Source organism: Crinia signifera, chromosome 5, assembly GCF_055691185.1.
Source record: "Crinia signifera chromosome 5, ASM5569118v1, whole genome shotgun sequence".
In the NCBI taxonomy this organism is placed as follows: Eukaryota; Metazoa; Chordata; class Amphibia; order Anura; family Myobatrachidae; genus Crinia; species Crinia signifera.
Window position 1 is genome coordinate 332,878,467 of NC_139221.1, and position 26,635 is coordinate 332,905,101.

Here is a 26,635-nt window from a genome sequence, read left to right on the forward strand (position 1 = left end):
GTAGGGTAGACCTGTCGGAGTGTGAATGCTCGGAGATCTGTTGGGTAGAGTAGACCTGTCGGAGTGTGACTGCTCGGAGACCTGTAGAGTAAACTTGTCGGAGTGTGACTGCTCGGAGATCTGTAGGGTAGACCTGTCGGAGTGTGACTGCTCGGAGACCTGTAGAGTAGACCTGTTGGAGCGTGACTGCTCGGAGACCTGTAGAGTAGACCTGTTGGAGCGTGACTGCTCGGAGACCTGTAGAGTAGACCTGTTGGAGCGTGACTGCTCGGTGACCCATAGGGTAGACCTGTCGGAGTGTGACTGTTCAGTGAACCTTGGAGAAGAGTTAACCAGCCAGTAACTACAGAACCCTCAAGTCAAAATAAATACCTTTACAGACAACTCAATAATTGAACTCCAAAATAAATTAAAATCAGATCCAGGTCTCAATAATTCATGTTTTGTAATTTACTGGAATTTCTGCAAACTTGACAAAAATATCTCTATGTGTGTGTGCATTTATTTACATCCACACACAAGTAATAACAAACATGTATGTAGAATTAGCGCGGCCTTGCGGGTGGCCCTCATAATCAACTGCAGCTTCTGGGCCCTTGCTGATCCTTGTTCCGCAACCAACTGAAAATCTGGAAACCTGCTGCAGTATTTGACTCCAGACCCGCTGAGACATCGAGCCAACCCCAAGTCCGCTGCCGCCACTAGTCGGGGACATGTGCTGGTGCTGATAGGAGCTTACGTCCAGTAATATTCGTTATGCCTCTCTAGTGTCACCGAGGCCCATAGTCGGGGACTATAATAATTTGTGAGGCGCCCACTGCTGGTAGGAAGATCTGGTTTGTGCTGGGATAGTCTAATTCTGATTGTCGGAGCTGGCGATAGTCAATGACAGAGGTAGGAACCCGTGACTGGCGCTATCCGTATACTATCCCTATGTGGGTGGAGTGTAAGGCTCCGCCCATTGTGTGTCAGGTGAAACGGTACAGGTAACGTTACTAATGATCCGCCACCCTGCACACGACTCCGTGTAGTGCATATCCTACGCCACAAGGAATCCTGTATACCACACAACCCCTGAACACCAGCCTCAGAAGTTACCTACAGGAATGATGGAATAGAGATCCCACTGAGAAAATATTAAATTACGCAGAGAATTTCTGTTAAAAAAATATATCTTAAAAAGACTGCAATCTGGTGATCCCGCGCAGCGCCGGCTGCGTGGGCCACCCTGGAACCTCCGCCATATAAAAATAAGCTCTCTAGTGAAGGGTATAACCCTATAAAAGTGTCTCTCTCCCTGCGTGACGTCTCCCGCCACAGCCGGAATACTGGGTGGTCTCGGAGGTCACATGACCCCACAGCAAGGCCTTTTTCCTGCTGGTGTGTTCTCCTCTGCGGGGGCTTTGAGCTTCAGTAACGGGGGCTCCCCGCTGGTGCTGGTGTAATACACAGGATTGGGGGGGACAGATTCTGTGGAGTCCGGCATTTGGGGGATGGGTTCTGCAGTGGGCGGTGACGGAGCATGTCTCTGTAACTTGGCTGCCGCCCGCTGACGTTTCAGCTCCGCTAGCGTGTGGTGAGAGCGCTCGTGGGTCAGGTCCGGACATAGCTCTGCCTGGGTGGCCAGCTGGTAGGACACGCTACGGTCCAAGCGTTTGGAGAAGGTGTGTTTGGGGGCAGTTCTCACGCTACCGTTCCGCTGCGACAGAGGAAGGGAACTTGGTGGCACCTCAGTGACTGGAGGGTTCTGGGTCTCTTCCCCCTCGTTCTCCACTTTCTGGGTGTCCGGTGCAGACTGTGAGAAAGAGAGAAACGCGTCAGTAGTGGTAATGATTATATGGGAGCTATGCTTAGTCCAGTACCGTGTGTGTCACGTGTGTATGTATGTTCTCTGTCTTTGTGTAGCGCTTATATGCACAGTCACAGTGTGGAAGGGTATATGTGGCAGATTGGAGACCTGCGTTACACTCCCCCTCCTGTAGGGGGAGACAATCACTCACCGCCTGCTGCAACTCCGCGTTTGTGGTTTTGTCCTCATCCTCGTCCGGTACTTCGGCCTCATTCTCGCGGGATCCCCGATGCTGCCAGACCATGGCTTCTTTCTGGTGTTCTCGCCGGTACATATTGGTCCGTTCCGTCACACTCACCCTCCGCACCACCTTCCTAGCACAGACAACAGGCAGAGGACAGAGCGAATTACCCCAACTGCGGCACACACACCGGATCTACCACACACACACACACACACACGAGGAAACGTGGAACAGTCCCCGATTCTCGCCTGGAAATCTGCATTTGCCGATTCTCAGGCATATGGAATGAAGAGTAATAAAAGCAGACGCTTCTCTAAGTGTGCACCAGGCGGCACCTGAGGGTGGCACTGCCACCTCTTACACAGCCAGCGGCCATGTTGTGCTATGATACGTGTATTGGGGGCCATTAGTAATTGGGGGCGCGCTTATGAATGTAGAATATATTACAATGACAAGTGCTGACTGGGACTCCGCTGATGACTCTCAATGGGGCAGATGTATTAAGCCTGGAGAAGAGATAAACTGGAGATAAAGTGGAGATAACATGGAAGAGATAACGCACCAGCCAATCAGCTGTGCTTGAAATATGACAGTTGGGATCTGATTGGCTGGTGCGTTATCTCCTTCCACTTTATCTCCAGTTTATCTCTTCACCAGGCTTAATACATCTGCCCCAATGTATTCAGAATTTATGTATGAATAAAAGTTAGAATGCGTTCATGAGTGTGCGCTCCACACGAGGGTGTCCCCGGTATACGCTTGTGGCTCACGAGGAGCACGGACAGGTAGTGATCCCTCGGTATACCCGTCTACTTATATTTCCACATCATTACCGGCTCTGAATCTTCCGCCCCCTCCTGCAATGTTGTGGCCTAGACTAGGATTCTCCAGACAATCCAGGCCCAGGTAATAGTGACCAATGGGAATAAAGAGGATTAATACTGTATGCATGGAGGATCGGCGCTATATAAGTGACATGCTGCAGCAACTGCCTGTGACTGATAACAGAGGACAACAGCTTACATGGAGGGAGATTACTACGTCCCGGGAAGTTAGAAGTGAAAAGTTTCTCAAATTATTTTATATTTTAAAGAACGTAACAAACTTGGCGATAATAATATCCAGCGGATGTGCCCAGGGTGGCTGGGCAGAACATTGTACCCATTATTACACCCTTAAGGTGCCCATACACGGTCCGTTCGTCGGATCCGTTCGGCACTTAATGAGTACACATCGCAGGCTGCGCGCAGAGCCCCTGCATTGTGCATGCAATGCGATGTAAAGCTAATACAAAGAGTATGTGTAAGACATACTTTATGTACCGTACGATGAGATGCGCGGGAGCGCGCGTCTCAGAGTACAAAAGGGACACGGCAGAACGGAACGTGTTTGGGCAGCTGTAGGAGGTAAATTTGGAATACCCCTGCTTAGTTGGCGGCTGCATATAACTGTCACAGTTTCCAGACCACCCGGCAGGTGCACAGGGCGAGCTCCCCACTGTCACATTTCCAGAGCACAATGGTGATCTAGAATATGGTGCTATGATGGCTAATTGCGCAGTAGTGAGCATACCCGCGGCTGCCCGCACTCGATGTCCGCCTCTGGAGGGCGCTCTTGTGCTTGTCTTGAGACTTCTTGATTGCATCGTGTTTGTGTTTAAGTTCCAGCAGTTTGGCTCGCACCTCCTCATCACCGCACACGTCTGTAACATGAAGCTGCGTGTTAGCGTGTGACATGTAAGCACATTCTATCCGTGTGTATATGACCGGGGACGTCTGGGAAACGGTAGTTACCTCGCCCACTGAGCCTTCACAGCGGAACCCCTGGCCATAGCAGGCTGCGCGCAGAGCGGGGACCCCGGACATAGCAGGCTGCGCGCAGAGCGGGGACCCCGGACATAGCAGGCTGCGCGCAGAGCGGAGACCCGGCACATAGCAGGCTGCGCGCAGAGCGGGGACCCCGGACATAGCAGGCTGCGCGCAGAGCGGAGACCCGGCACATAGCAGGCTGCGCGCAGAGCGGAGACCCGGCACATAGCAGGCTGCGCGCAGAGCGGAGACCCGGCACATAGCAGGCTGCGCGCAGAGCGGAGACCCGGCACATAGCAGGCTGCGCGCAGAGCGGAGACCCGGCACATAGCAGGCTGCGCGCAGAGCGGAGACCCGGCACATAGCAGGCTGCGCGCAGAGCGGAGACCCGGCACATAGCAGGCTGCGCGCAGAGCGGAGACCCGGCACATAGCAGGCTGCGCGCAGAGCGGAGACCCGGCACATAGCAGGCTGCGCGCAGAGCGGAGACCCGGCACATAGCAGGCTGCGCGCAGAGCGGAGACCCGGCACATAGCAGGCTGCGCGCAGAGCGGAGACCCGGCACATAGCAGGCTACGCGCAGAGCGGAGACCCGGCACATAGCAGGCTGCGCGCAGAGCGGAGACCCGGCACATAGCAGGCTGCGCGCAGAGCGGAGACCCGGCACATAGCAGGCTGCGCGCAGAGCGGAGACCCGGCACATAGCAGGCTGCGCGCAGAGCGGAGACCCGGCACATAGCAGGCTGCGCGCAGAGCGGAGACCCGGCACATAGCAGGCTGCGCGCAGAGCGGAGACCCGGCACATAGCAGGCTGCGCGCAGAGCGGAGACCCGGCACATAGCAGGATGCGCGCAGAGCGGAGACCCGGCACATAGCAGGATGCGCGCAGAGCGGAGACCCGGCACATAGCAGGCTGCGCGCAGAGAGGAGACCCGGCACATAGCAGGCTGCGCGCAGAGGCCCCGCACATAGCAGGCTGCGCGCAGAGGCCCCGCACATAGCAGGCTGCGCGCAGAGGCCCCGCACATAGCAGGCTGCGCGCAGAGTCCCCGCACATAGCAGGCTGCGCGGAGAGCCCCCGCACATAGCAGGCTGCGCGGAGAGCAGAGCCCCCGCACATAGCAGGCTGCGCGCAGAGCCCCCGCACATAGCAGGCTGCGCGCAGAGCCCCCGCACATAGCAGGCTGCGCGGAGAGCAGAGCCCCCGCACATAGCAGGCTGCGCGGAGAGCAGAGCCCCCGCACATAGCAGGCTGCGCGGAGAGCAGAGCCCCCGCACATAGCAGGCTGCGCGCAGAGCAGAGCCCCCGAACATAGCGGGCTGCGCGCAGAGTGGAGACCCCACACATAGCAGGCTGCACGCAGAGCAGAGACCCGGCACATAGCAGGCTGCGCGCAGAGCAGAGACCCGGCACATAGCAGGCTGCGCGCAGAGCAGAGACCCGGCACACAGCAGGCTGCACGCAGAGCAGAGACCCGGCACACAGCAGGCTGCACGCAGAGCAGAGACCCGGCACATAGCAGGCTGTGCAGAACACACCCCCTGTACGCACCCAATGGCGTCTCGTCCAGCTGGGACTTGGAGTTGAGGTCAGCACTGTGAGCCACCAGAAGCTCCACCAATGGAATCTGAAAGAAAGAAAGCGCAAGAGATCAGCGCCACCACTTCAGGATTTTCTACATTACACCGAGGTAGGAACGCACATCTCACCTGTCCCCAGCAGGCGGCGGCGTGGAGCGGTTCCCAGCCGTCACTGTCCCTGATGTTCACCAACGCTTTGTGATCTAACAGAAGTTCTGCTGCCTCCAGGTATCCATTCGCTGCAGCTATGTGCAACTGGGGAGAGAGGGTAACGCCGGGCGTTATACACAGAGAACCGGATTAGGAGGGAGGAGAGGGTAACGCCGGGTGTTATACACAGAGCACCGGGTGTTATACACAGAGCATCGGGATAAGGAGGGGAGAGAGGGTAACGCCGGGCGTTATACACAGAGAACCGGGCGTTATACACAGAGAACCGGATTAAGAGGGAGGAGAGGGTAACGCCGGGTGTTATACACAGAGCACCGGGTGTTATACACAGAGCATCGGGATAAGGAGGGGAGAGAGGGTAACGCCGGGCGTTATACACAGAGAACCGGGCGTTATACACAGAGAACCGGATTAGGAGGGAGGAGAGGGTAACGCCGGGTGTTATACACAGAGCACCGGGTGTTATAAACAGAGCATCGGGATAAGGAGGGGAGAGAGGGTAACGTCGGGTGTTATACATAGAGCACTGGGTGCTACACACAGAGAACGGGATTAGGAGGGGAGAGAGGGTAACACCGGGTGTTATACACAGAGCACCGGGTGTTATACACAGAGCACCGGGTGTTATACACAGAGCATCGAGATAAGGAGGGGAGAGAGGGTAACGTCGGGTGTTATACATAAAGCACTGGGTGCTACACACAGAGAACCGGCTGCTACACACAGAGCACCGGGTGTTACACACAGAGAACCGGGTGTTACACACAGAGAACCGGGTGTTACACACAGAGAACCGGGTGGTCTGTGGGTTACAGTCCGGCACAGATGGCTGTGTATTAGGAGGGGAGGTCTGTGGGTTACAGTCCGGCACATATGGCTGTGTATTAGGAGGGGTGACCAGTGGGTTACAGTCCGGCACGGATGGCTGTGTATTAGGAGGGGTGACCCGTGGGTTACAGTCCGGCACAGATGGCTGTGTATTAGGAGGGGTGACCCGTGGGTTACAGTCCGGCACAGATGGCGGTGTATTAGGAGGGGTGACCCGTGGGTTACAGTCCGGCACAGGTGGCGGTGTATTAGGAGGGGTGACCCTTGGGTTACAGTCCGGCACGGATGGCTGTGTATTAGGAGGGGTGACCCGTGGGTTACAGTCCGGCACAGATGGCGGTGTATTAGGAGGGGTGACCCGTGGGTTACAGTCCGGCACAGATGGCGGTGTATTAGGAGGGGTGACCCGTGGGTTACAGTCCGGCACAGGTGGCGGTGTATTAGGAGGGGTGACCCGTGGGTTACAGTCCGGCACAGGTGGCGGTGTATTAGGAGGGGTGACCCATGGGTTACAGTCCGGCACAGATGGCGGTGTATTAGGAGGGGTGACCCGTGGGTTACAGTCCGGCACGGATGGCTGTGTATTAGGAGGGGTGACCCGTGGTTTACAGTCTGGCACGGATGGCTGTGTATTAGGAGGGGTGACCCGTGGGTTACAGTCCGGCACAGGTGGCGGTGTATTAGGAGGGGTGACCCGTGGGTTACAGTCCGGCACAGGTGGCGGTGTATTAGGAGGGGTGACCCGTGGGTTACAGTCCGGCACGGATGGCTGTGTATTAGGAGGGGTGACCCGTGGTTTACAGTCTGGAACGGATGGCTGTGTATTAGGAGGGGTGACCCGTGGGTTACAGTCCGGCGCGGACGCTGTATCTGGGGGCACGGCTGTATAAGGCCAGGACAGAGCCGTCTCCTGCTGATGGAGATACATGTAACCGAGTAAGGAGAGAACACTAAATTATTTATATGGCTGTGTGGAGAACATTCATCTGTGTCACCCAGAGATCCTTTACCGGGAGCTGCTACACGCTACGTGACCCCATGTAACCCGGGATACCCAGCTGCTATGTAACCTGGGCTGGGGTCAGAGGTCACATCTATAATAATACACGCGTGACGGTTTCCTGTGCGAGAGACCACCATATACCGCATCAAGTCACCCATTCCCAAGGAGGTCACTCACCAAACTGGTGCCGGACGGGTCCTGAGCGTTGACCTCTGACCCAGACTCCAGCAGCTGCCGGATATCTGCCACCATCCTCATCTCCAGGGCCGCCCGGGACTCTTCTATCTTCTCCTGGGTGATTCCTGCAGACAACAGCATGACCCCATTATACGCGAGACAGGTAAAATAATATAGGTTACTGGCGGTAAGACAGCATCTCTTCCTATAACAGGGGTGACAGGGGGGAGGGTGCGGCAGGGAGAGGTGACCGAGGGCAGGGCCCAACAAGCAGGGGTGAGGGCCCGGCAGGGAGGGAGGGGTGAGAGGGATGAGGCCCCGGCAGGCAGGGAGGGGTGACAGGGATGAGGCCCCGGCAGGCAGGGAGGGGTGACAGGGATGAGGCCCCGGCAGGCAGGGAGGGGTGACAGGGATGAGGCCCCGGCAGGCAGGGAGGGGTGACAGGGATGAGGCCCCGGCAGGCAGGGAGGGGTGACAGGGATGAGGCCCCGGCAGGCAGGGAGGGGTGACAGGGATGAGGCCCCGGCAGGCAGGGAGGGGTGACAGGGATGAGGCCCCGGCAGGCAGGGAGGGGTGACAGGGATGAGGCCCCGGCAGGCAGGGAGGGGTGACAGGGATGAGGGCCCGGCAGGCAGGGAGGGGTGACAGGGATGAGGGCCCGGCAGGCAGGGAGGGGTGACAGGGATGAGGGCCCGGCAGGCAGGGAGGGGTGACAGGGATGAGGGCCCGGCAGGCAGGGAGGGGTGACAGGGATGAGGGCCCGGCAGGGAGGGGGGACAGGGATGAGGGCCCAGCCGGCAGGGAGGGGTGACAGGGATGAGGGCCCAGCAGGCAGGGAGGGGGGACAGGGATGAGGGCCCAGCAGGCAGGGAGGGGGGACAGGGATGAGGGCTCAGCAGGCAGGTAGGGGGGACAGGGATGAGGGCTCAGCGGGCAGGTAGGGGGGACAGGGATGAGGGCTCAGCGGGCAGGTAGGGGGGACAGGGATGAGGGACAGGGATGAGGGCCCAGCAGGCAGGAAGGGGGGACAGGGATGAGGGCCCAGCAGGCAGGAAGGGGGAACAGGGATAAGGGCTCAGCAGGCAGGAAGGGGGGACAGGCATGAGGGCCCAGCAGGCAGGAAGGGGGGATAGGGATGAGGGCCCAGCAGGCAGGGAGGGGGGACAGCAGGCAGGGAGGGGTGACAGGGATGAGGGCTCAGCAGGCAGGTAGGGGGGACAGGGATGAGGGCTCAACAGGCAGGTAGGGGGACAGGGATGAGCGCTCAGCGGGCAGGGAGGGGGGACAGGGATGAGGGCTCAGCAGGCAGGTAGGGGGGACAGGGATGAGGGCTCAGCAGGCAGGTAGGGGGGACAGGGATGAGGGCTCAGCGGGCAGGGAGGGGGGACAGGGATGAGGGCTCAGCAGGCAGGTAGGGGGGACAGGGATGAGGGCTCAGCGGGCAGGGAGGGGGGACAGGGATGAGGGCCCAGCAGGCAGGAAGGGGGGACAGGGATGAGGGCTCAGCAGGCAGGGAGGGGTGAGTGGAATGAGGGCCCAGCAGGCAGGGAGGGGTGAGAGGGATGAGGGCCCGGCAGGGAGGGGGGACAGGGATGAGGGCCCAGCAGGCAGGAAGGGGGGACAGGGATGAGGGCTCAGCCGGCAGGGAGGGGGGACAGGGATGAGGGCCCAGCCGGCAGGGAGGCGTGAGAGGGATGAGGGCCCAGCAGGCAGGGAGGGGTGAGAGGGATGAGGGCCCAGCAGGCAGGGAGTGGGGACAGGGATGAGGGCTCAGCAGGCAGGGAGGGGGGACAGGGATGAGGGCCCAGCGGGCAGGAAGGGGGGACAGGGATGAGGGCTCAGCAGGCAGGAAGGGGGGACAGGGATGAGGGCTCAGCAGGCAGGAAGGGGGGACAGGGATGAGGGCTCAGCAGGCAGGGAGGGGGGACAGGGATGAGGGCTCAGCAGGCAGGGAGGGGGGACAGGGATGAGGGCTCAGCAGGCAGGGAGGGGGGACAGGGATGAGGGCTCAGCCGGCAGGGAGGAGGGACAGGGATGAGGGCTCAGCAGGCAGGGAGGGGGGACAGGGATGAGGGCTCAGCCGGCAGGGAGAGGGGACAGGGATGAGGGCTCAGCGGGCAGGGAGGAGGGACAGGGATGAGGGCCCAGCAGGCAGGGAGGGGGGACAGGGATGAGGGCTCAGCAGGCAGGAAGGGGGGACAGGGATGAAGGCTCAGCAGGCAGGGAGGGGGGACAGGGATGAAGGCTCAGCCGGCAGGGAGGAGGGACAGGGATGAGGGCTCAGCAGGCAGGGAGGGGGGACAGGGATGAGGGCTCAGCCGGCAGGGAGGAGGGACAGGGATGAGGGCCCAGCAGGCAGGGAGGGGGGACAGGGATGAGGGCCCAGCAGGCAGGGAGGGGGGACAGGGATGAGGGCTCAGCCGGCAGGGAGAGGGGACAGGGATGAGGGCTCAGCGGGCAGGGAGGAGGGACAGGGATGAGGGCCCAGCAGGCAGGGAGGGGGGACAGGGATGAGGGCCCAGCAGGCAGGGAGGGGGGACAGGGATGAGGGCTCAGCCGGCAGGGAGAGGGGACAGGGATGAGGGCTCAGCGGGCAGGGAGGAGGGACAGGGATGAGGGCCCAGCAGGCAGGGAGGGGGGACAGGGATGAGGGCCCAGCAGGCAGGGAGGGGGGACAGGGATGAGGGCCCAGCAGGCAGGGAGGAGGGACAGGGATGAGGGCCCAGCAGGCAGGGAGGGGGGACAGGGATGAGGGCCCAGCAGGCAGGGAGGGGGGACAGGGATGAGGGCTCAGCCGGCAGGGAGAGGGGACAGGGATGAGGGCTCAGCGGGCAGGGAGGGGGGACAGGGATGAGGGCTCAGCAGGCAGGAAGGGGGGACAGGGATGAGGGCCCAGCAGGCAGGGAGGGGGGACAGGGATGAGGGCTCAGCCAGCAGGGAGAGGGGACAGGGATGAGGGCTCAGCGGGCAGGGAGGGGGGACAGGGATGAGGGCTCAGCAGGCAGGAAGGGGGGACAGGGATGAGGGCTCAGCAGGCAGGGAAGGGGGACAGGGATGAGGGCTCAGCAGGCAGGGAGGGGTGACCGGGGGCATATTAATTAATTCACCTTGCTCAGCCATGGCGGTTTCTATGTGGTCCAAAGTAGCATCATCCTCGCAGAGGTCATAGGGCATATTACCATCAGAATTCACAGCCAGGAGGTCCGCATTGCTGCAGAGAAGCAGGAGGAGGAGTGTTATCCTGCCCAGTGTCCCACCCCGTCAAATATCAGTGCCCGTCCAGTATCCCACCCCGTCCAGTATCCGTGCCCCGTCTAATATCACTGCCCGTCCAGTGTCCCACCCCGTCCAATATCACTGCCAATCTGGTATCAGTGCCCGTCCAGTGTCCCACCCCGTCCAATATCACTGCCCGTCTAGTATCCCATCCCGTCCAGTGACCCACCCCGTCCAAAATCACTGCCCGTCCGGTATCCCACCCATCCAATATCACTGCCCGTCCAGTATCCCACGCCGTCCAGTGACCCACCCCGTCCAGTATCAGTGCCCGTCCGGTATCCCACCCCGTCCAATATCAGTGCCTGCCCAGTATCATTGCCCATCCAGTGTCCCACCCTGTCTAGTATCCCACCCTGTCCAATATCAGTGCCCGTCCAGTGACCCACCCCGTCCAATATCACTGCCCGTCCAGTATCCCTGTCCGTCCAGTATCCCACCCCGTCCAATATCAGTGCCCGTCCGGTATCCCACCCCGTCCAATAGCAGTGCCCATCCGGTATCCCAAGCCGTCCAATATCCCACCCTGTCCAATATCAGTGCCTGCCGAGTATCACTGCCCATCCAGTGTCCCACCCTGTCCAATATCAGTGCCCGTCCAGTGACCCACCCCGTCCAATATCAGTGCCCGTCCAGTGACCCACCCCGTCCAATATCAGTGCCCGTCCAGTGACCCACCCCGTCCAATATCAGTGCCCGTCCAGTGACCCACCCCGTCCAATATCACTGCCCGTCCGGTGACCCACCCCGTCCAATATCAGTGCCCGTCCAGTGTCCCACCCCGTCCAATATCACTGCCCGTCCAGTGTCCCACCCCATCCAATATCACTGCCCGTCCAGTATCCCAGCCCGTCCAGTATCCCAGCCCATCCAATATCAGTGCCCGTCCGGTATCCCACCCCGTCCAATATCACTGCCCGTCCAGTGTCCCACCCCGTCCAATATCACTGCCCGTCCAGTGTCCCACCCCGTCCAATATCACTGCCCGTCCAGTGTCCCACCCCGTCCAATATCACTGCCCGTCCAGTGTCCCACCCCGTCCAATATCACTGCCCGTCCAGTGTCCCACCCCGTCCAATATCACTGCCCGTCCAGTGTCCCACCCCGTCCAATATCACTGCCCGTCCAGTGCCCATCCAATATCACTGCCCGTCCGGTATCCAACCCCGTCCAATATCACTGCCCGTCCAGTGTCCCACCCCGTCCAATATCACTGCCCGTCCAATATCCCACCCCGTCCAATATCACTGCCCGTCCAGTATCACAGCCCGTCCAGTATCCCTGCCCCGTCTAATATCACTGCCCGTCCAGTATCCCACCACGTCCAATATCACTGCATGTCCAGTGCCCCACCCCATCCAATATCAGTGCCCGTCCAATATCCCTCCCCGTCCAATATCCCTCCCCGTCCAATATCCCTCCCCGTCCAATATCAGTGCCCGTCCAATATCAGTGCCCGTCCAATATCCCTCCCCGTCCAGTATCCCACCCCGTCCAATGTCCCACCTCATCCCGTCCAGTATCCCACCCCGTCCAGTATCCCACCCAGTCCAATATCACTGCCCGTCCAGTATCCCACCCCGTCCAATATCCCACCTCATCCTGTCCAGTATCCCGCACCATCCAGTGTCCAGTATCCACTCCTATCCAGTATCCCATCACGTCCAGTATCCCACCCCATCCAGTATCCCGCCCCATCCAGTATCCCGCCCCATCCAGTATCCCACCCCATCCAGTATCCCACCCCATCCAGTGTCCAGTATCCACGCCCATCCTGTACCCCGCACCATCCACTCCCATCCAGTATCCCACCCCATCACGTCAGGTATCCACTCTCATCCAGTATCCTACCCTGTCCCATCCCGCATACCACCCTGTGCTATCCAGCATCCCACCCCATATCTATGCCTATAGGAGCAGCACGGTCGGTGTAGTGGGTAGCATTACTGCCTCTGTCAGGGCTCGGGTATCTGGTGTCCCCGGCTGTGGCAGCAGTGAGCCAGTTGAAGGGTCGGGGAACTGGAACACGGGAGGCTTGAGGTATGGACTGTTCATAGAGCACTGGGCACTGCGGGCCAAGCTAGGTGGGGGGAGTCAACGAGACTCTGACCAGAGGTGCGGAGTATAACCCGACTGACGGTTTTCACCAGGGACCCCCGCAAAAAGGTTTGGACGCTGTGCTCGGTGGACAGGTCGCAGCCCTCTGACAGAGTATCCCACACCTAACTGGCCAATCACTGAGAAATGGTTAGTGATGGGTAGTGCTGGTGAACTTGAGACTGTCGGCCTGGGAGCCGTGGACTGAGTGGTCTTGGGGGAATGGTCAACGGTGTCAGTTAGGGAGTTGTGGACTGCATTGGCGTAGAAGCTGGAGAGATGTCTACGGCAGGGAGCCGGAGAGGGGAGGGGAGCGGCCCGGGAACCGGAGAGGGGAGGGGAACGGCCCGGGAGCCGGAGAGGGGGAACGGCCCAGGAGCCGGAGAGGGGGAACGGCCCAGGAGCCGGAGAGGGGAGGGGAACGGCCCGGGAGCCGGAGAGGGGAGGGGAGCGGCCCGGGAGCCGGAGAGGGGAGGGGAGCGGCCCGGGAGCCGGAGAGGGGAGGGGAGCGGCCCGGGAGCCGGAGAGGGGAGGGGAGCGGCCCGGGAGCCGGAGAGGGGAGGGGAGCGGCCCAGGAGCCGGAGAGGGGAGGGGAGCGGCCCAGGAGCCGGAGAGGGGCAACGGCCCAGGAGCCGGAGAGGGGGAACGGCCCAGGAGCCGGAGAGGGGGAACGGCCCAGGAGCCGGAGAGGGGGAACGGCCCAGGAGCCGGAGAGGGGGAACGGCCCAGGAGCCGGAGAGGGGGAACGGCCCAGGAGCCGGAGAGGGGGAACGGCCCAGGAGCCGGAGAGGGGGAACGGCCCAGGAGCCGGAGAGGGGGAACGGCCCAGGAGCCGGAGAGGGGGAACGGCCCAGGAGCCGTGGACAGGATGTGTAGACTTGAGAGTCGACGCCTGTGTAGACTAGGGAGACGATGATGGTGTATGGCTTGGGAGCCAATGGTGGAAGCTGGATAAGCGCAGGCCTCTTCCCCTGGAAGCTGTGGGTGTTATTAGCTGGAAGGTAACCTGGCTGATGAATGGATCACCAGGGAGCCCTTGTATAATCAGCAGCAGATCACAGGTGACTCTGGGACAGGGAACGCTGACTTCTGGGTAGTACTCAGGGATCAGACAAGTTGTACAAGCCAAGGAGGAAGTGCCAGAGGCCTGACCTATATACCCCCTGCCTGTCTGTGATTGGCTGCAAGTCACAGCATCAATCAACGCCAGGAAGTACCTGTGCACACTCTGATCACATGACCTAGTGCACAGGTCAGAGTATCAAGGTCACAGGGAAATCATTGGAGGAATTTGTCATGTGACTGCAAGTGTCAAGGAGGCGCCCATGCAGCGTGGGACTGGCTTGGGATGAGCGTGGGACACCAACTAGGTCCCAGGGAATCGCCATGTACATCTAACCACTAAGAATGACTGGAGACAGCGCTGAACAGGGACTAGCGCCACAGGACGCACTAGTGCGCCGGTAAGAGACACCGACGCGGACTGCGATTTCTGACATTCACAGCACTGAGGCCATGGGTTCAATTCCCACCATGGCTCTAACTGTGTGGAGTTTGTATATTTTCCCCGTACTTGTGTGGGTTTCCTCTGGGTACTCCGGTTTCCACTCACATTCCAAATATATAATTGTAGGTTATTTGGCTCCCAACAAGAGTGTGTGTGTGTGTGTGTGTGTGTGTGTGTGTGTGTGTGTACACATGTGGTAGGGAATATAGATTGTAAGCTCCACTGGGGCAGGGACTGATGTGAATGTTCATATATTCTCTGTACAACGCTGCGGAATATGTGTGCGCTATATATAAATAAATATACTACACAGCTGTAGGCGGGGGACTTACTGTTTGATGAGTAGTTCCACCAGGTGCAGATGCCCGCAGGTGGCAGCGGCATGGAGCGGTGTCCAGAGTTCACTGTCGCAGGCGTTCACATCCGCTCCGGCATCCAGGAGCATTCGGACAATCGCCTCATAGTCGTCAATACAGCACTGGGGACAAGAGGAGAACCGCACACATGTCACTCACTGGCTCTGGGGACAACGTAACACCTCACACCTGTCCTGGCAATCTAACCTATCCCAGCAGCAGTATGGTGTAACACAGACCAGGATAACACATACAGGGCACTAAGCGTCATACAGTCTGAGCCATGAGGTATGTACGCAGCGTGCTGTGAGGACTGTAACATGTGAGGTGGTAGCAGTATGGTGTAACACCGACCAGGATAACACGTACAGGGCACATAGCGTCATACAGACGGAGATATGCGGTATGTATGCAGTGTGCTGTGAGGACTGTAACATGTAAGGTGGCAGCAGTACAGTGTAACACAGACCAGGATAACACGTACAGGGCACTAAGTGTCATACAGACGGAGCTATGCGGTATGTACGCAGCGTGCTGTGAGGACTGTAACATGTGAGGTGGCAGCAGTACGGTGTAACACAGACCAGGATAACACGTACAGGGCACTAAGTGTCATACAGACGGAGCTATGCGGTATGTACGCAGCGTGCTGTGAGGACTGTAACATGTGAGGTGGCAGCAGTACGGTGTAACACAGACCAGGATAACACGTACAGGGCACTAAGTGTCATACAGTCTGAGCTATGCGGTATGTACGCAGCGTGCTGTGAGGACTGTAACATGTGAGGTGGCAGCAGTACGATGTAACACAGACCAGGATAACACGTACAGGGCACTAAGCGTCATACAGACGGAGGCATGCGGTATGTACGCAGCGTGCTGGGAGGACTGTAACATGTAAGGTGGCAGCAGTACAGTGTAACACAGACCAGGATAACACGCACAGGGCACATAGCGTCATACAGACGGAGGCATGCGGTATGTGCGCAGCGTGCTGTGAGGACTGTAACATGTAAGGTGGTAGCAGTACGGTGTAACACAGACCAGGATAACACGTACAGGGCACTAAGTGTCATACAGACGGAGGCATGCGGTATGTATGCATCGTGCTGTGAGGACTGCAATATGTGAGGTGGCAGCAGTATGGTGTAACACAGACCAGGATAAAACGTGCAGGGCACTAAGTGTCATACAGACGGAGCTATGCGGTATGTACGCAGCGTGCTGTGAGGACTGTAACATGTGAGGTGGTAGCAGTACAGTGTAACACAGACCAGAATAACACGTACAGGGCACTAAGCGTCATACAGACGGAGGCATGCGGTATGTATGCATCGTGCTGTGAGGACTGCAATATGTGAGGTGGCAGCAGTATGGTGTAACACAGACCAGGATAACACGTACAGGGCACTAAGCGTCATACAGACAGAGGCATGCGGTATGCATGCAGCGTGCTGTGAGGACTGTAACATGTGAGGTGGCAGCAGTACGGTGTAACACAGACCAGGATAACACGTACATGGCACTAAGCGTCATACCGACCGAGCCATGTGGTATGTACGCAGCGTGCTGTGAGGACTGTAGCATGTGAGATGGCAGCAGTATGGTGTAACACAGACCAGGATAACACATACAGGGCACTAAGCGTCATACAGTCTGAGCCATGAGGTATGTACGCAGCGTGCTGTGAGGACTGTAACATGTGAGGTGGCAGCAGTATGGTGTAACACAGACCAGGATAACACGTACAGGGCACTAAGTGTCATACAGTCTGAGAAATGCGGTATGTATGCAGCGTGCTGTGAGGACTGTAACATGTGAGGTGGCAGCAGTACGGTGTAACACAGACCAGGATAACACGTACAGGGCACATAGCGTTATACAGACGGAGCCATGCGGTATGTACGCAGCGTGCTGTGAGGACTGTAACATGTGAGGTGGTAGCAGTATGGTGTAACACAGACCAGGATAACACGTACAGGGCACTAAGTGTCATACACTCTGAGCTATGCGGTATGTACGCAGTGTGCTGTGAGGACTGTAACATGTAAGGTGGCAGCAGTACTGTGTAACACAGACCAGAATAACACGTACAGGGCACTAAGCGTCATACAGACGGAGCTATGCAGTATGTACGCAGCGTGCTGTGAGGACTGTAACATGTGAGGTGGTAGCAGTATGGTGTAACACAGACCAGGATAACACGTACAGGGCACTAAGCATCATACAGACAGACGCATTCGGTATGTATGCAGTGTGCTGTGAGGACTGTAATATGTGAGATGGCAGCAGTATGGTGTAACACGGACCAGGATAACACATACAGGGCACTAAGCGTCATACAGTCTGAGCCATGAGGTATGCATGCAGCGTGCTGTGAGGACTGTAACATGTGAGGTGGCAGCAGTATGGTGTAACACAGACCAGGATAACACGTACAGGGCACTAAGTGTCATACAGTCTGAGCTATGCAGTATGTACGCAGCGTGCTGTGAGGACTGTAACATGTAAGGTGGCAGCAGTACGGTGTAACACAGACCAGGATAACACATACAGGGCACTAAGTGTCATACAGACGGAGCTATGCGGTATGTACGCAGTGTGCTGTGAGGACTGCAATATGTGAGGTGGCAGCAGTATGGTGTAACACAGACCAGGATAACACGTACAGGGCACATAACGTCATACAGACGAAGCCATGTGGTATGTACGCATCGTGCTGTGAGGACTGTAACATGTGAGGTGGCAGCAGTATGGTGTAACACAGACCAGGATAACACGTACAGGGCACTAAGTGTCATACAGTCTGAGCTATGCGGTATGTACGCAGCGTGCTGTGAGGACTGTAACATGTGAGGTGGTAGCAGTATGGTGTAACACAGACCAGGATAACACGTACAGGGCACTAAGCGTCATACAGACAGACGCATTCGGTATGTATGCAGTGTGCTGTGAGGACTGTAACATGTGAGGTGGCAGCAATATGGTGTAACACAGACCAGGATAACACGTACAGGGCACATAGCGTCATACAGACGGAGCCATGCGGTATGTACGCACCGTGCTGTGAGGACTGTAAACATGTGAGGTGGCAGCAGTACGTTGTAACACAGACCAGGATAACACGTACAGGGCACTAAGCGTCATACAGACGGAGCTATGCAGTATGTACGCAGCGTGCTGTGAGGACTGTAACATGTGAGGTGGTAGCAGTATGGTGTAACACAGACCAGGATAACACGTACAGGGCACTAAACGTCATACAGACAGATGCATTCGGTATGTATGCAGTGTGCTGTGAGGACTGTAATATGTGAGATGGCAGCAGTATGGTGTAACACAGACCAGGATAACACATACAGGGCACTAAGTGTCATACAGTCTGAGCTATGCGGTATGTACGCAGCGTGCTGTGAGGACTGTAGCATGTGAGGTGGCAGCAGTATGGTGTAACAGACCAGGATAACACATACAGGGCACTAAGTGTCATACAGTCTGAGCTATGCGGTATGTACACAGCGTGCTGTGAGGACTGTAACATGTTAGGTGGCAACAGTACAGTGTAACACAGACCAGGATAACACGTACAGGGCACTAAGCGTCATACAGACCGAGCTATGCGGTATGTACGCTGCGTGCTGTGAGGACTGTAACATGTGAGGTGGTAGCAGTACGATGTAACACAGACCAGGATAAAATGTACAGGGCACTAAGCGTCATACAGACGGAGGCATGCGGTATGTATGCAGTGTGCTGTGAGGACAGTCACATGTGAGGTGGCAGCAGTACAGTGTAACACAGACCAGAATAACACGTACAGGGCACTAAGCGTCATACAGACGGAGGCATGCGGTATGTATGTATCGTGCTGTGAGGACTGCAATATGTGAGGTGGCAGCAGTATGGTGTAACACAGACCAGGATAACACGTACAGGGCACTAAGCGTCATACAGACGGAGGCATGCGGTATGTATGCAGCGTGCTGTGAGGACTGTAACATGTGAGGTGGCAGCAGTATGGTGTAACACAGACCAGGATAACACGTACAGGGCACATAGCGTCATACAGACGGAGGCATGCGGTATGTATGCAGTGTGCTGTGAGGACTGCAATATGTGAGGTGGCAGCAGTATGGTGTAACACAGACCAGGATAACACGTACAGGGCACTAAGCGTCATACAGACAGAGGCATGCGGTATGCATGCAGCGTGCTGTGAGGACTGTAGCATGTGAGGTGGCAGCAGTATGGTGTAACACAGACCAGGATAACACATACAGGGCACTAAGTGTCATACAGTCTGAGCTATGCGGTATGTACGCAGCGTGCTGTGAGGACTGTAATATGTAAGGTGGCAGCAGTACGTTGTAACACAGACCAGGATAACACGTACAGGGCACATAGCGTCATACAGACGGAGCTATGCAGTATGTACGCAGCGTGCTGTGAGGACTGTAACATGTAAGGTGGCAGCAGTATGGTGTAACACAGACCAGGATAACACGTACAGGGCACATAGCGTCATACAGACGGAGCTATGCATATGTACGCAGCGTGCTGTGAGGACTGTAACATGTAAGGTGGCAGCAGTACAGTGTAACACAGACCAGGATAACACGTACAGGGCACTAAGTGTCATACAGTCTGAGCTATGCGGTATGTACGCTGCGTGCTGTGAGGACTATAGCATGTGAGGTGGCAGCAGTATGGTGTAACACAGACCAGGATAACACGTACAGGGCACTAAGCGTCATACAGATGGAGGCATGCGGTATGTACGCAGCGTGCTGTGAGGACTGTAGCATGTGAGGTGGCAGCAGTATGGTGTAACAGACCAGGATAACACATACAGGGCACTAAGTGTCATACAGTCTGAGCTATGCGGTATGTACGCAGCGTGCTGGGAGGACTGTAGCATGTGAGGTGGCAGCAGTATGGTGTAACACAGACCAGGATAACACATACAGGGCACTAAGTGTCATACAGTCTGAGCTATGCAGTATGTACGCTGCGTGCTGTGAGGACTGTAACATGTGAGGTGGCAGCAGTACGATGTAACACAGACCAGGATAAAATGTACAGGGCACTAAGCGTCATACAGACGGAGGCATGCGGTATGTATGCAGTGTGCTGTGAGGACAGTCACATGTGAGGTGGCAGCAGTACAGTGTAACACAGACAAGAATAACACGTACAGGGCACTAAGCGTCATACAGACGGAGGCATGCGGTATGTATGTATCGTGCTGTGAGGACTGCAATATGTGAGGTGGCAGCAGTATGGTGTAACACAGACCAGGATAACACGTACAGGGCACTAAGCGTCATACAGACGGAGGCATGCGGTATGTATGCAGCGTGCTGTGAGGACTGTAACATGTGAGGTGGCAGCAGTATGGTGTAACACAGACCAGGATAACACGTACAGGGCACATAGCGTCATACAGACGGAGGCATGCGGTATGTATGCAGTGTGCTGTGAGGACTGTAATATGTGAGATGGCAGCAGTATGGTGTAACAGACCAGGATAACACGTACAGGGGACTAAGCGTCATACAGATGGAGGCATGCGGTATGTACGCAGCGTGCTGTGAGGACTGTAATATGTGAGGTAGCAGCAGTACGGTGTAACACAGACCAGGATAACACGTACATGGCACTAAGCGTCATACCGACCGAGCCATGTGGTATGTATGCAGTGTGCTGTGAGGACTGCAATATGTGAGGTGGCAGCAGTATGGTGTAACACAGACCAGGATAACACGTACAGGGCACTAAGCGTCATACAGACAGAGGCATGCGGTATGCATGCAGCGTGCTGTGAGGACTGTAACATGTGAGGTGGCAGCAGTACGGTGTAACACAGACCAGGATAACACGTATATGGCACTAAGCGTCATACCGACCGAGCCATGTGGTATGTACGCAGCGTGCTGTGAGGAATGTAGCATGTGAGGTGGCAGCAGTATGGTGTAACACAGACCAGGATAACACATACAGGGCACTAAGTGTCATACAGTCTGAGCTATGCGGTATGTACGCAGCGTGCTGTGAGGACTGTAACATGTTAGGTGGCAACAGTACAGTGTAACACAGACCAGGATAACACGTACAGGGCACTAAGCGTCATACAGACCGAGCCATGCGGTATGTACGCTGCGTGCTGTGAGGACTATAACATGTGAGGTGGTAGCAGTACGATGTAACACAGACCAGGATAAAATGTACAGGGCACTAAGCGTCATACAGACGGAGGCATGCGGTATGTATGCAGTGTGCTGTGAGGACAGTCACATGTGAGGTGGCAGCAGTACAGTGTAACACAGACCAGAATAACACGTACAGGGCACTAAGCGTCATACAGACGGAGGCATGCGGTATGTATGTATCGTGCTGTGAGGACTGCAATATGTGAGGTGGCAGCAGTATGGTGTAACACAGACCAGGATAACACGTACAGGGCACTAAGCATCATACAGACAGACGCATTCGGTATGTATGCAGTGTGCTGTGAGGACTGTAACATGTGAGGTGGCAGCAGTATGGTGTAACACAGACCAGGATAACACGTACAGGGCACATAGCGTCATACAGACGGAGGCATGCGGTATGTATGCAGTGTGCTGTGAGGACTGTAATATGTGAGATGGCAGCAGTATGGTGTAACACAGACCAGGATAACACGTACAGGGGACTAAGCGTCATACAGATGGAGGCATGCGGTATGTACGCAGCGTGCTGTGAGGACTGTAGCATGTGAGGTGGCAACAGTACAGTGTAACACAGACCAGGATAACACATACAGGGCACTAAGTGTCATACAGTCTGAGCTATGCGGTATGTACGCAGCGTGCTTTGAGGACTGTAACATGTTAGGTGGCAACAGTACAGTGTAACACAGACCAGGATAACACGTACAGGGCACTAAGCGTCATACAGACCGAGCCATGCGGTATGTACGCTGCGTGCTGTGAGGACTGTAACATGTGAGGTGGCAGCAGTACAATGTAACACAGACCAGGATAACACGTACAGGGCACTAAGCGTCATACAGACGGAGGCATGCGGTATGTATGCAGCGTGCTGTGAGGACTGTAACATGTGAGGTGGCAGCAGTATAGTGTAACACAGACCAGGATAACACGTACAGGGCACTAAGTGTCATACAGACGGAGGCATGCGGTATGTATGCAGTGTGCTGTGAGGACTGTAATATGTGAGATGGCAGCAGTATGGTGTAACACAGACCAGGATAACACATACAGGGCACTAAGTGTCATACAGTCTGAGCTATGCGGTATGTACGCTGCGTGCTGTGAGGACTATAGCATGTGAGGTGGCAGCAGTATGGTGTAACACAGACCAGGATAACACGTACAGGGCACTAAGCGTCATACAGATGGAGGCATGCGGTATGTACGCAGCGTGCTGTGAGGACTGTAGCATGTGAGGTGGCAGCAGTATGGTGTAACAGACCAGGATAACACATACAGGGCACTAAGTGTCATACAGTCTGAGCTATGCGGTATGTACGCTGCGTGCTGTGAGGACTGTAACATGTGAGGTGGCAGCAGTACGATGTAATACAGACCAGAATAACACGTACAGGGCACTAAGCGTCATACAGATGGAGGCATGCGGTATGTATGCATCGTGCTGTGAGGACTGCAATATGTGAGGTGGCAGCAGTATGGTGTAACACAGACCAGGATAACACGTACAGGGCACTAAGCGTCATACAGACGGAGGCATGCGGTATGTATGCTGCGTGCTGTTAGGACTGTAACATGTGAGGTGGCAGCAGTACGGTGTAACACAGACCAGGATAACACGTACATGGCACTAAGCGTCATACACACCGAGCCATGTGGTATGTACGCAGCGTGCTGTGAGGACTGTAGCATGTGAGGTGGCAGCAGTACGGTGTAACACAGACCAGGATAACACGTACAGGGCACATAGCGTCCTACAGACGGAGATATGCGGTATGTATGCAGCGTGCTGTGAGGACTGTAACATGTGAGGTGGCAGCAGTACGGTGTAACACAGACCAGGATAACACGTACAGGGCACTAAGTGTCATACAGACGGAGGCATGCGGTATGTACGCAGCATGCTGTGAGGACTGTAGCATGTGAGGTGGCAGCAGTATGGTGTAACACAGACCAGGATAACACGTACAGGGCACTAAGTGTCATACAGACGGAGGCATGCGGTATGTACGCAGCGTGCTGTGAGGACTGTAGCATGTGAGGTGGCAGCAGTATGGTGTAACACAGACAAGGATAACACGTACATGGCACTAAGTGTCATACAGTCTGAGCTATGCGGTATGTACGCAGCGTGCTGTGAGGACTGTAACATGTGAGGTGGCAGCAGTATGGTGTAACACAGACCAGGATAACACGTACAGGGCACTAAGTGTCATACAGACGGAGGCATGCGGTATGTACGCAGCGTGCTGTGAGGACTGTAGCATGTGAGGTGGCAGCAGTATGGTGTAACACAGACAAGGATAACACGTACATGGCACTAAGTGTCATACAGTCTGAGCTATGCGGTATGTACGCAGCGTGCTGTGAGGACTGTAGCATGTGAGGTGGCAGCAGTATGGTGTAACACAGACCAGGATAACACGTACAGGGCACTAAGTGTCATACAGACGGAGGCATGCGGTATGTACGCAGCGTGCTGGGAGGACTGCAACATGTGAGGTGGCAGCAGTATGTTGTAACACAGACCAGGATAACACATACATGGCACTAAGTGTCATACAGACGGAGGCATGCGGTATGTACGCAGCGTGCTGTGAGGACTGTAACATGTGAGGTGGCAGCAGTACGGTGTAACACAGACCAGGATAACACGCACAGGGCACTTAGTGTCATACAGACCGAGCGCAGCACCCCGTCTAGGGTGCGTTTACCCGGTGAACTGAAAGTTTGCCGTGCACATGCACGAAACGTTCACTGCGCAGACGCGCAACATCAGTCCTCTATGCGAATGCACAGAGGACCGAGGGAATAAGAATAACCCCCATAGTGTAACTGTGGTCACCAACCTGATGTAGCGCAGTCAGACCGTCCTCATTATACAGGTTGGGGCTAAATCCATTCTGTAGTAACTGGCGAACTGCAAGAGAAACACAGAACGCCATCATTATTACTGGCAGACATCGGTCACTGATGGAAAACGCAGGATGTGATCTGTAGGAGGTGGAACCCCTTATATTCCGGAATGTTATCACTATAGGCACTGTGTGAGCACTGCCAAGCGGTGATGGGCAATTCCAAACCGTGGAGAGTGCGGCTGTGGCGACAGCTACAAAACCGCGGCGGCAGCAATAACTAATACAATTTAGTGCAGCTCGGTAGACTTTCAATGTAAGACTATGGGGGTATTCAATGTCGGGTCACAGCTGTCGGGTGGCCTGACAGCCGTGGCCCTGTCCCGTTCTCGGTCTGCTCGACCGAGAATTTGCAGGCGGGATTCAATGTCCCGCCTGCCATGGGTCGAGAAGGGGGCGTGGCCACAAGCTGCGGCCAGGAATAGGCGAGCTGCACACACCACGTCTAATACAGGTATATCCTGCCTGGTGCTGACGTCACACACCCTCCTCTAATACAGGTATATCCGGCCTGGTGCCGACGTCACACACCCTCCCCTAATACAGACATATCCTGCCTGGTGCCGACGTCACACACCCTCCCCTAATACAGGTATATCCGGCCTGGTGCTGACGTCACACACCCTCCCCTAATACAGGTATATCCGGCCTGGTGCTGACGTCACACACCCTCCCCTAATACAGGTATATCCGGCCTGGTGCTGACGTCACACACCCTCCTCTAATACAGGTATATCCGGCCTGGTGCTGACATCACACACACTCCCCTAACGGGGAAGCGGTCATCTATTAGAATTAACTTAGGTCTACAGTCATTAGGTCGACCCCACTAGGTCGACTGGCAGGAAGGTCGACCTGACTTAAGGTCGACATGGGCCAAGGTCGACATGACTTAAGGTCGAATTTGCATAAAGGTCAACATGAGGAAGGTCGACTGGTCATAAGGTCGACATGGGGTTTATCACTGTTTTTTGAGCCGACATGTGCCGACAGGCGGTATTTCATGCCCTACCATCCACAAGGGCATGGAGGAGGTTATTAAAGCTGTGGCGAGCGAAGCGAGGCGAGGCACCGTGCCCAAAGCATCGCGAGCGAAGCGAGCGATGCGAGGGTCCGATTCTCATTGCCAACTGTGTCCATGTCGACTGTGTCGACATTCGGATAAAAAAAAACAGTGAAAACCCCATGTCGACCTTATGGCCAGTCGACCTTCCTCATGTCGACCTTTATGCAAATTCGACCTTAAGTCATGTCGACCTTGGCCCATGTCGACCTTAAATCAGGTCGACCTTCCTGCCAGTCGACCTAGTGGGGTCGACCTAATGACTGTAGACCTTATTTCATTCTAATAGATGTACCGATTCCCCCTAACGTAAGTAGTGGCGGTGATCCCTCACAGCTACGCAGCGTTTATATGGTATTCGAGCCTACCTCTGAAAAAGCCCCAATGACAAACAGGACTGTTTGAGGAATACCGTCCCCCCCATATTTACAGAGCAGGAGGAAACACAGTATAGTTGGGGTGTGGTAGAGGATAAGGAGAGCCGGCTACAAGACGTCGTTGTCCCGTTGCCAGAGACTACAGCCAAGTTACGGTCAGGATTACTTCCTTCAACATCTAAAGTCCATGATTAGTGCTGATGTCTGAGGGTCCAATGTGCAGCGCTGACGGATCACGTGTTTATCATTTCTCACCGGGAGCAGATCTGCATAACGTGACCCTGGAGAGAAGCCGTCTAGTTTGGAGGGTTCCTGTGACATTGGTGTGGTCATGCGCAAGGGACCACATTATGTGTGACAGAATAGTGTCGGACCCAGGAGGTGTGTACTGTGCACACCATCATCTACATACACCACACAGCGCCTGTGTCCAACACACACTCCATCATCTACATACACCACACAGTGCCTGTGTACAATACACACCTCCATCATCTACATACACCACACAGCGCCTGTGTACAATACACACCTCCATCATCTACATACACCACACAGTGCCTGTGTACAACACACACCTCCATCATCTACATACACCACACAGCGCCTGTGTACAATACACACCTCCATCATCTACATACAGCGCCTGTGTACAATACACACCTCCATCATCTACATACACCACACAGCGCCTGTGTACAATACACACCTCCATCATCTACATACAGCGCCTGTGTACAATACACACCTCCATCATCTACATACACCACACAGTGCCTGTGTACAATACACACCTCCATCATCTACCACACAGCGCCTGTGTACAACACACACCTCCATCATCTACATACACCACACAGTGCCGATGTACAATACACACACTCCATCATCTACATACACCACACAGCGCCTGTGTACAATACACACCTCCATCATCTACATACACCACACAGTGCCTGTGTACAACACACACCTCCATCATCTACATACACCACACAGCGCCTGTGTACAATACACACCTCCATCATCTACATACAGCGCCTGTGTACAATACACACCTCCATCATCTACATACACCACACAGCGCCTGTGTACAATACACACCTCCATCATCTACATACAGCGCCTGTGTACAATACACACCTCCATCATCTACATACACCACACAGTGCCTGTGTACAATACACACCTCCATCATCTACCACACAGCGCATGTGTACAACACACACCT

At 55.8% G+C, this 26,635-nt stretch overlaps 1 protein-coding gene across 1 annotated transcript; it reads right to left on the reverse strand.

Moving 5' to 3' along the window:
* Window positions 1–426: 426 nt before the first annotated feature.
* On the reverse strand, window positions 427–24,435 carry PPP1R16A (protein phosphatase 1 regulatory subunit 16A). The gene is made up of 9 exons (XM_083145056.1): window positions 23,899–24,435; window positions 14,814–14,959; window positions 10,709–10,812; window positions 7,602–7,726; window positions 5,552–5,677; window positions 5,394–5,469; window positions 3,606–3,735; window positions 2,001–2,163; window positions 427–1,795 (listed from the first exon to the last, which is right to left on the reverse strand). Exons 1-9 carry the CDS (start codon window positions 23,995–23,997, stop codon window positions 1,346–1,348), a joined length of 1,419 nt encoding a protein of 472 aa, XP_083001182.1. The 5' UTR covers window positions 23,998–24,435; the 3' UTR covers window positions 427–1,345.
* Between the last annotated feature and the right edge of the window lie 2,200 nt (window positions 24,436–26,635).

Coding starts and splice junctions, on each gene's coding strand:
- PPP1R16A (XM_083145056.1), bottom strand. CDS start 23,997: ATGATGGCGTTCTGTGTTTCTCTTGCAGTTCGCCAGTTACTACAGAAT. Junction 7,727..10,708: donor AACCGCCATGGCTGAGCAAG/GTGAATTAATTA, acceptor TGTTGTCTGCAG/GAATCACCCAGGAGAAGATA. Junction 5,470..5,551: donor CCGCCGCCTGCTGGGGACAG/GTGAGATGTGCG, acceptor TCTTTCTTTCAG/ATTCCATTGGTGGAGCTTCT.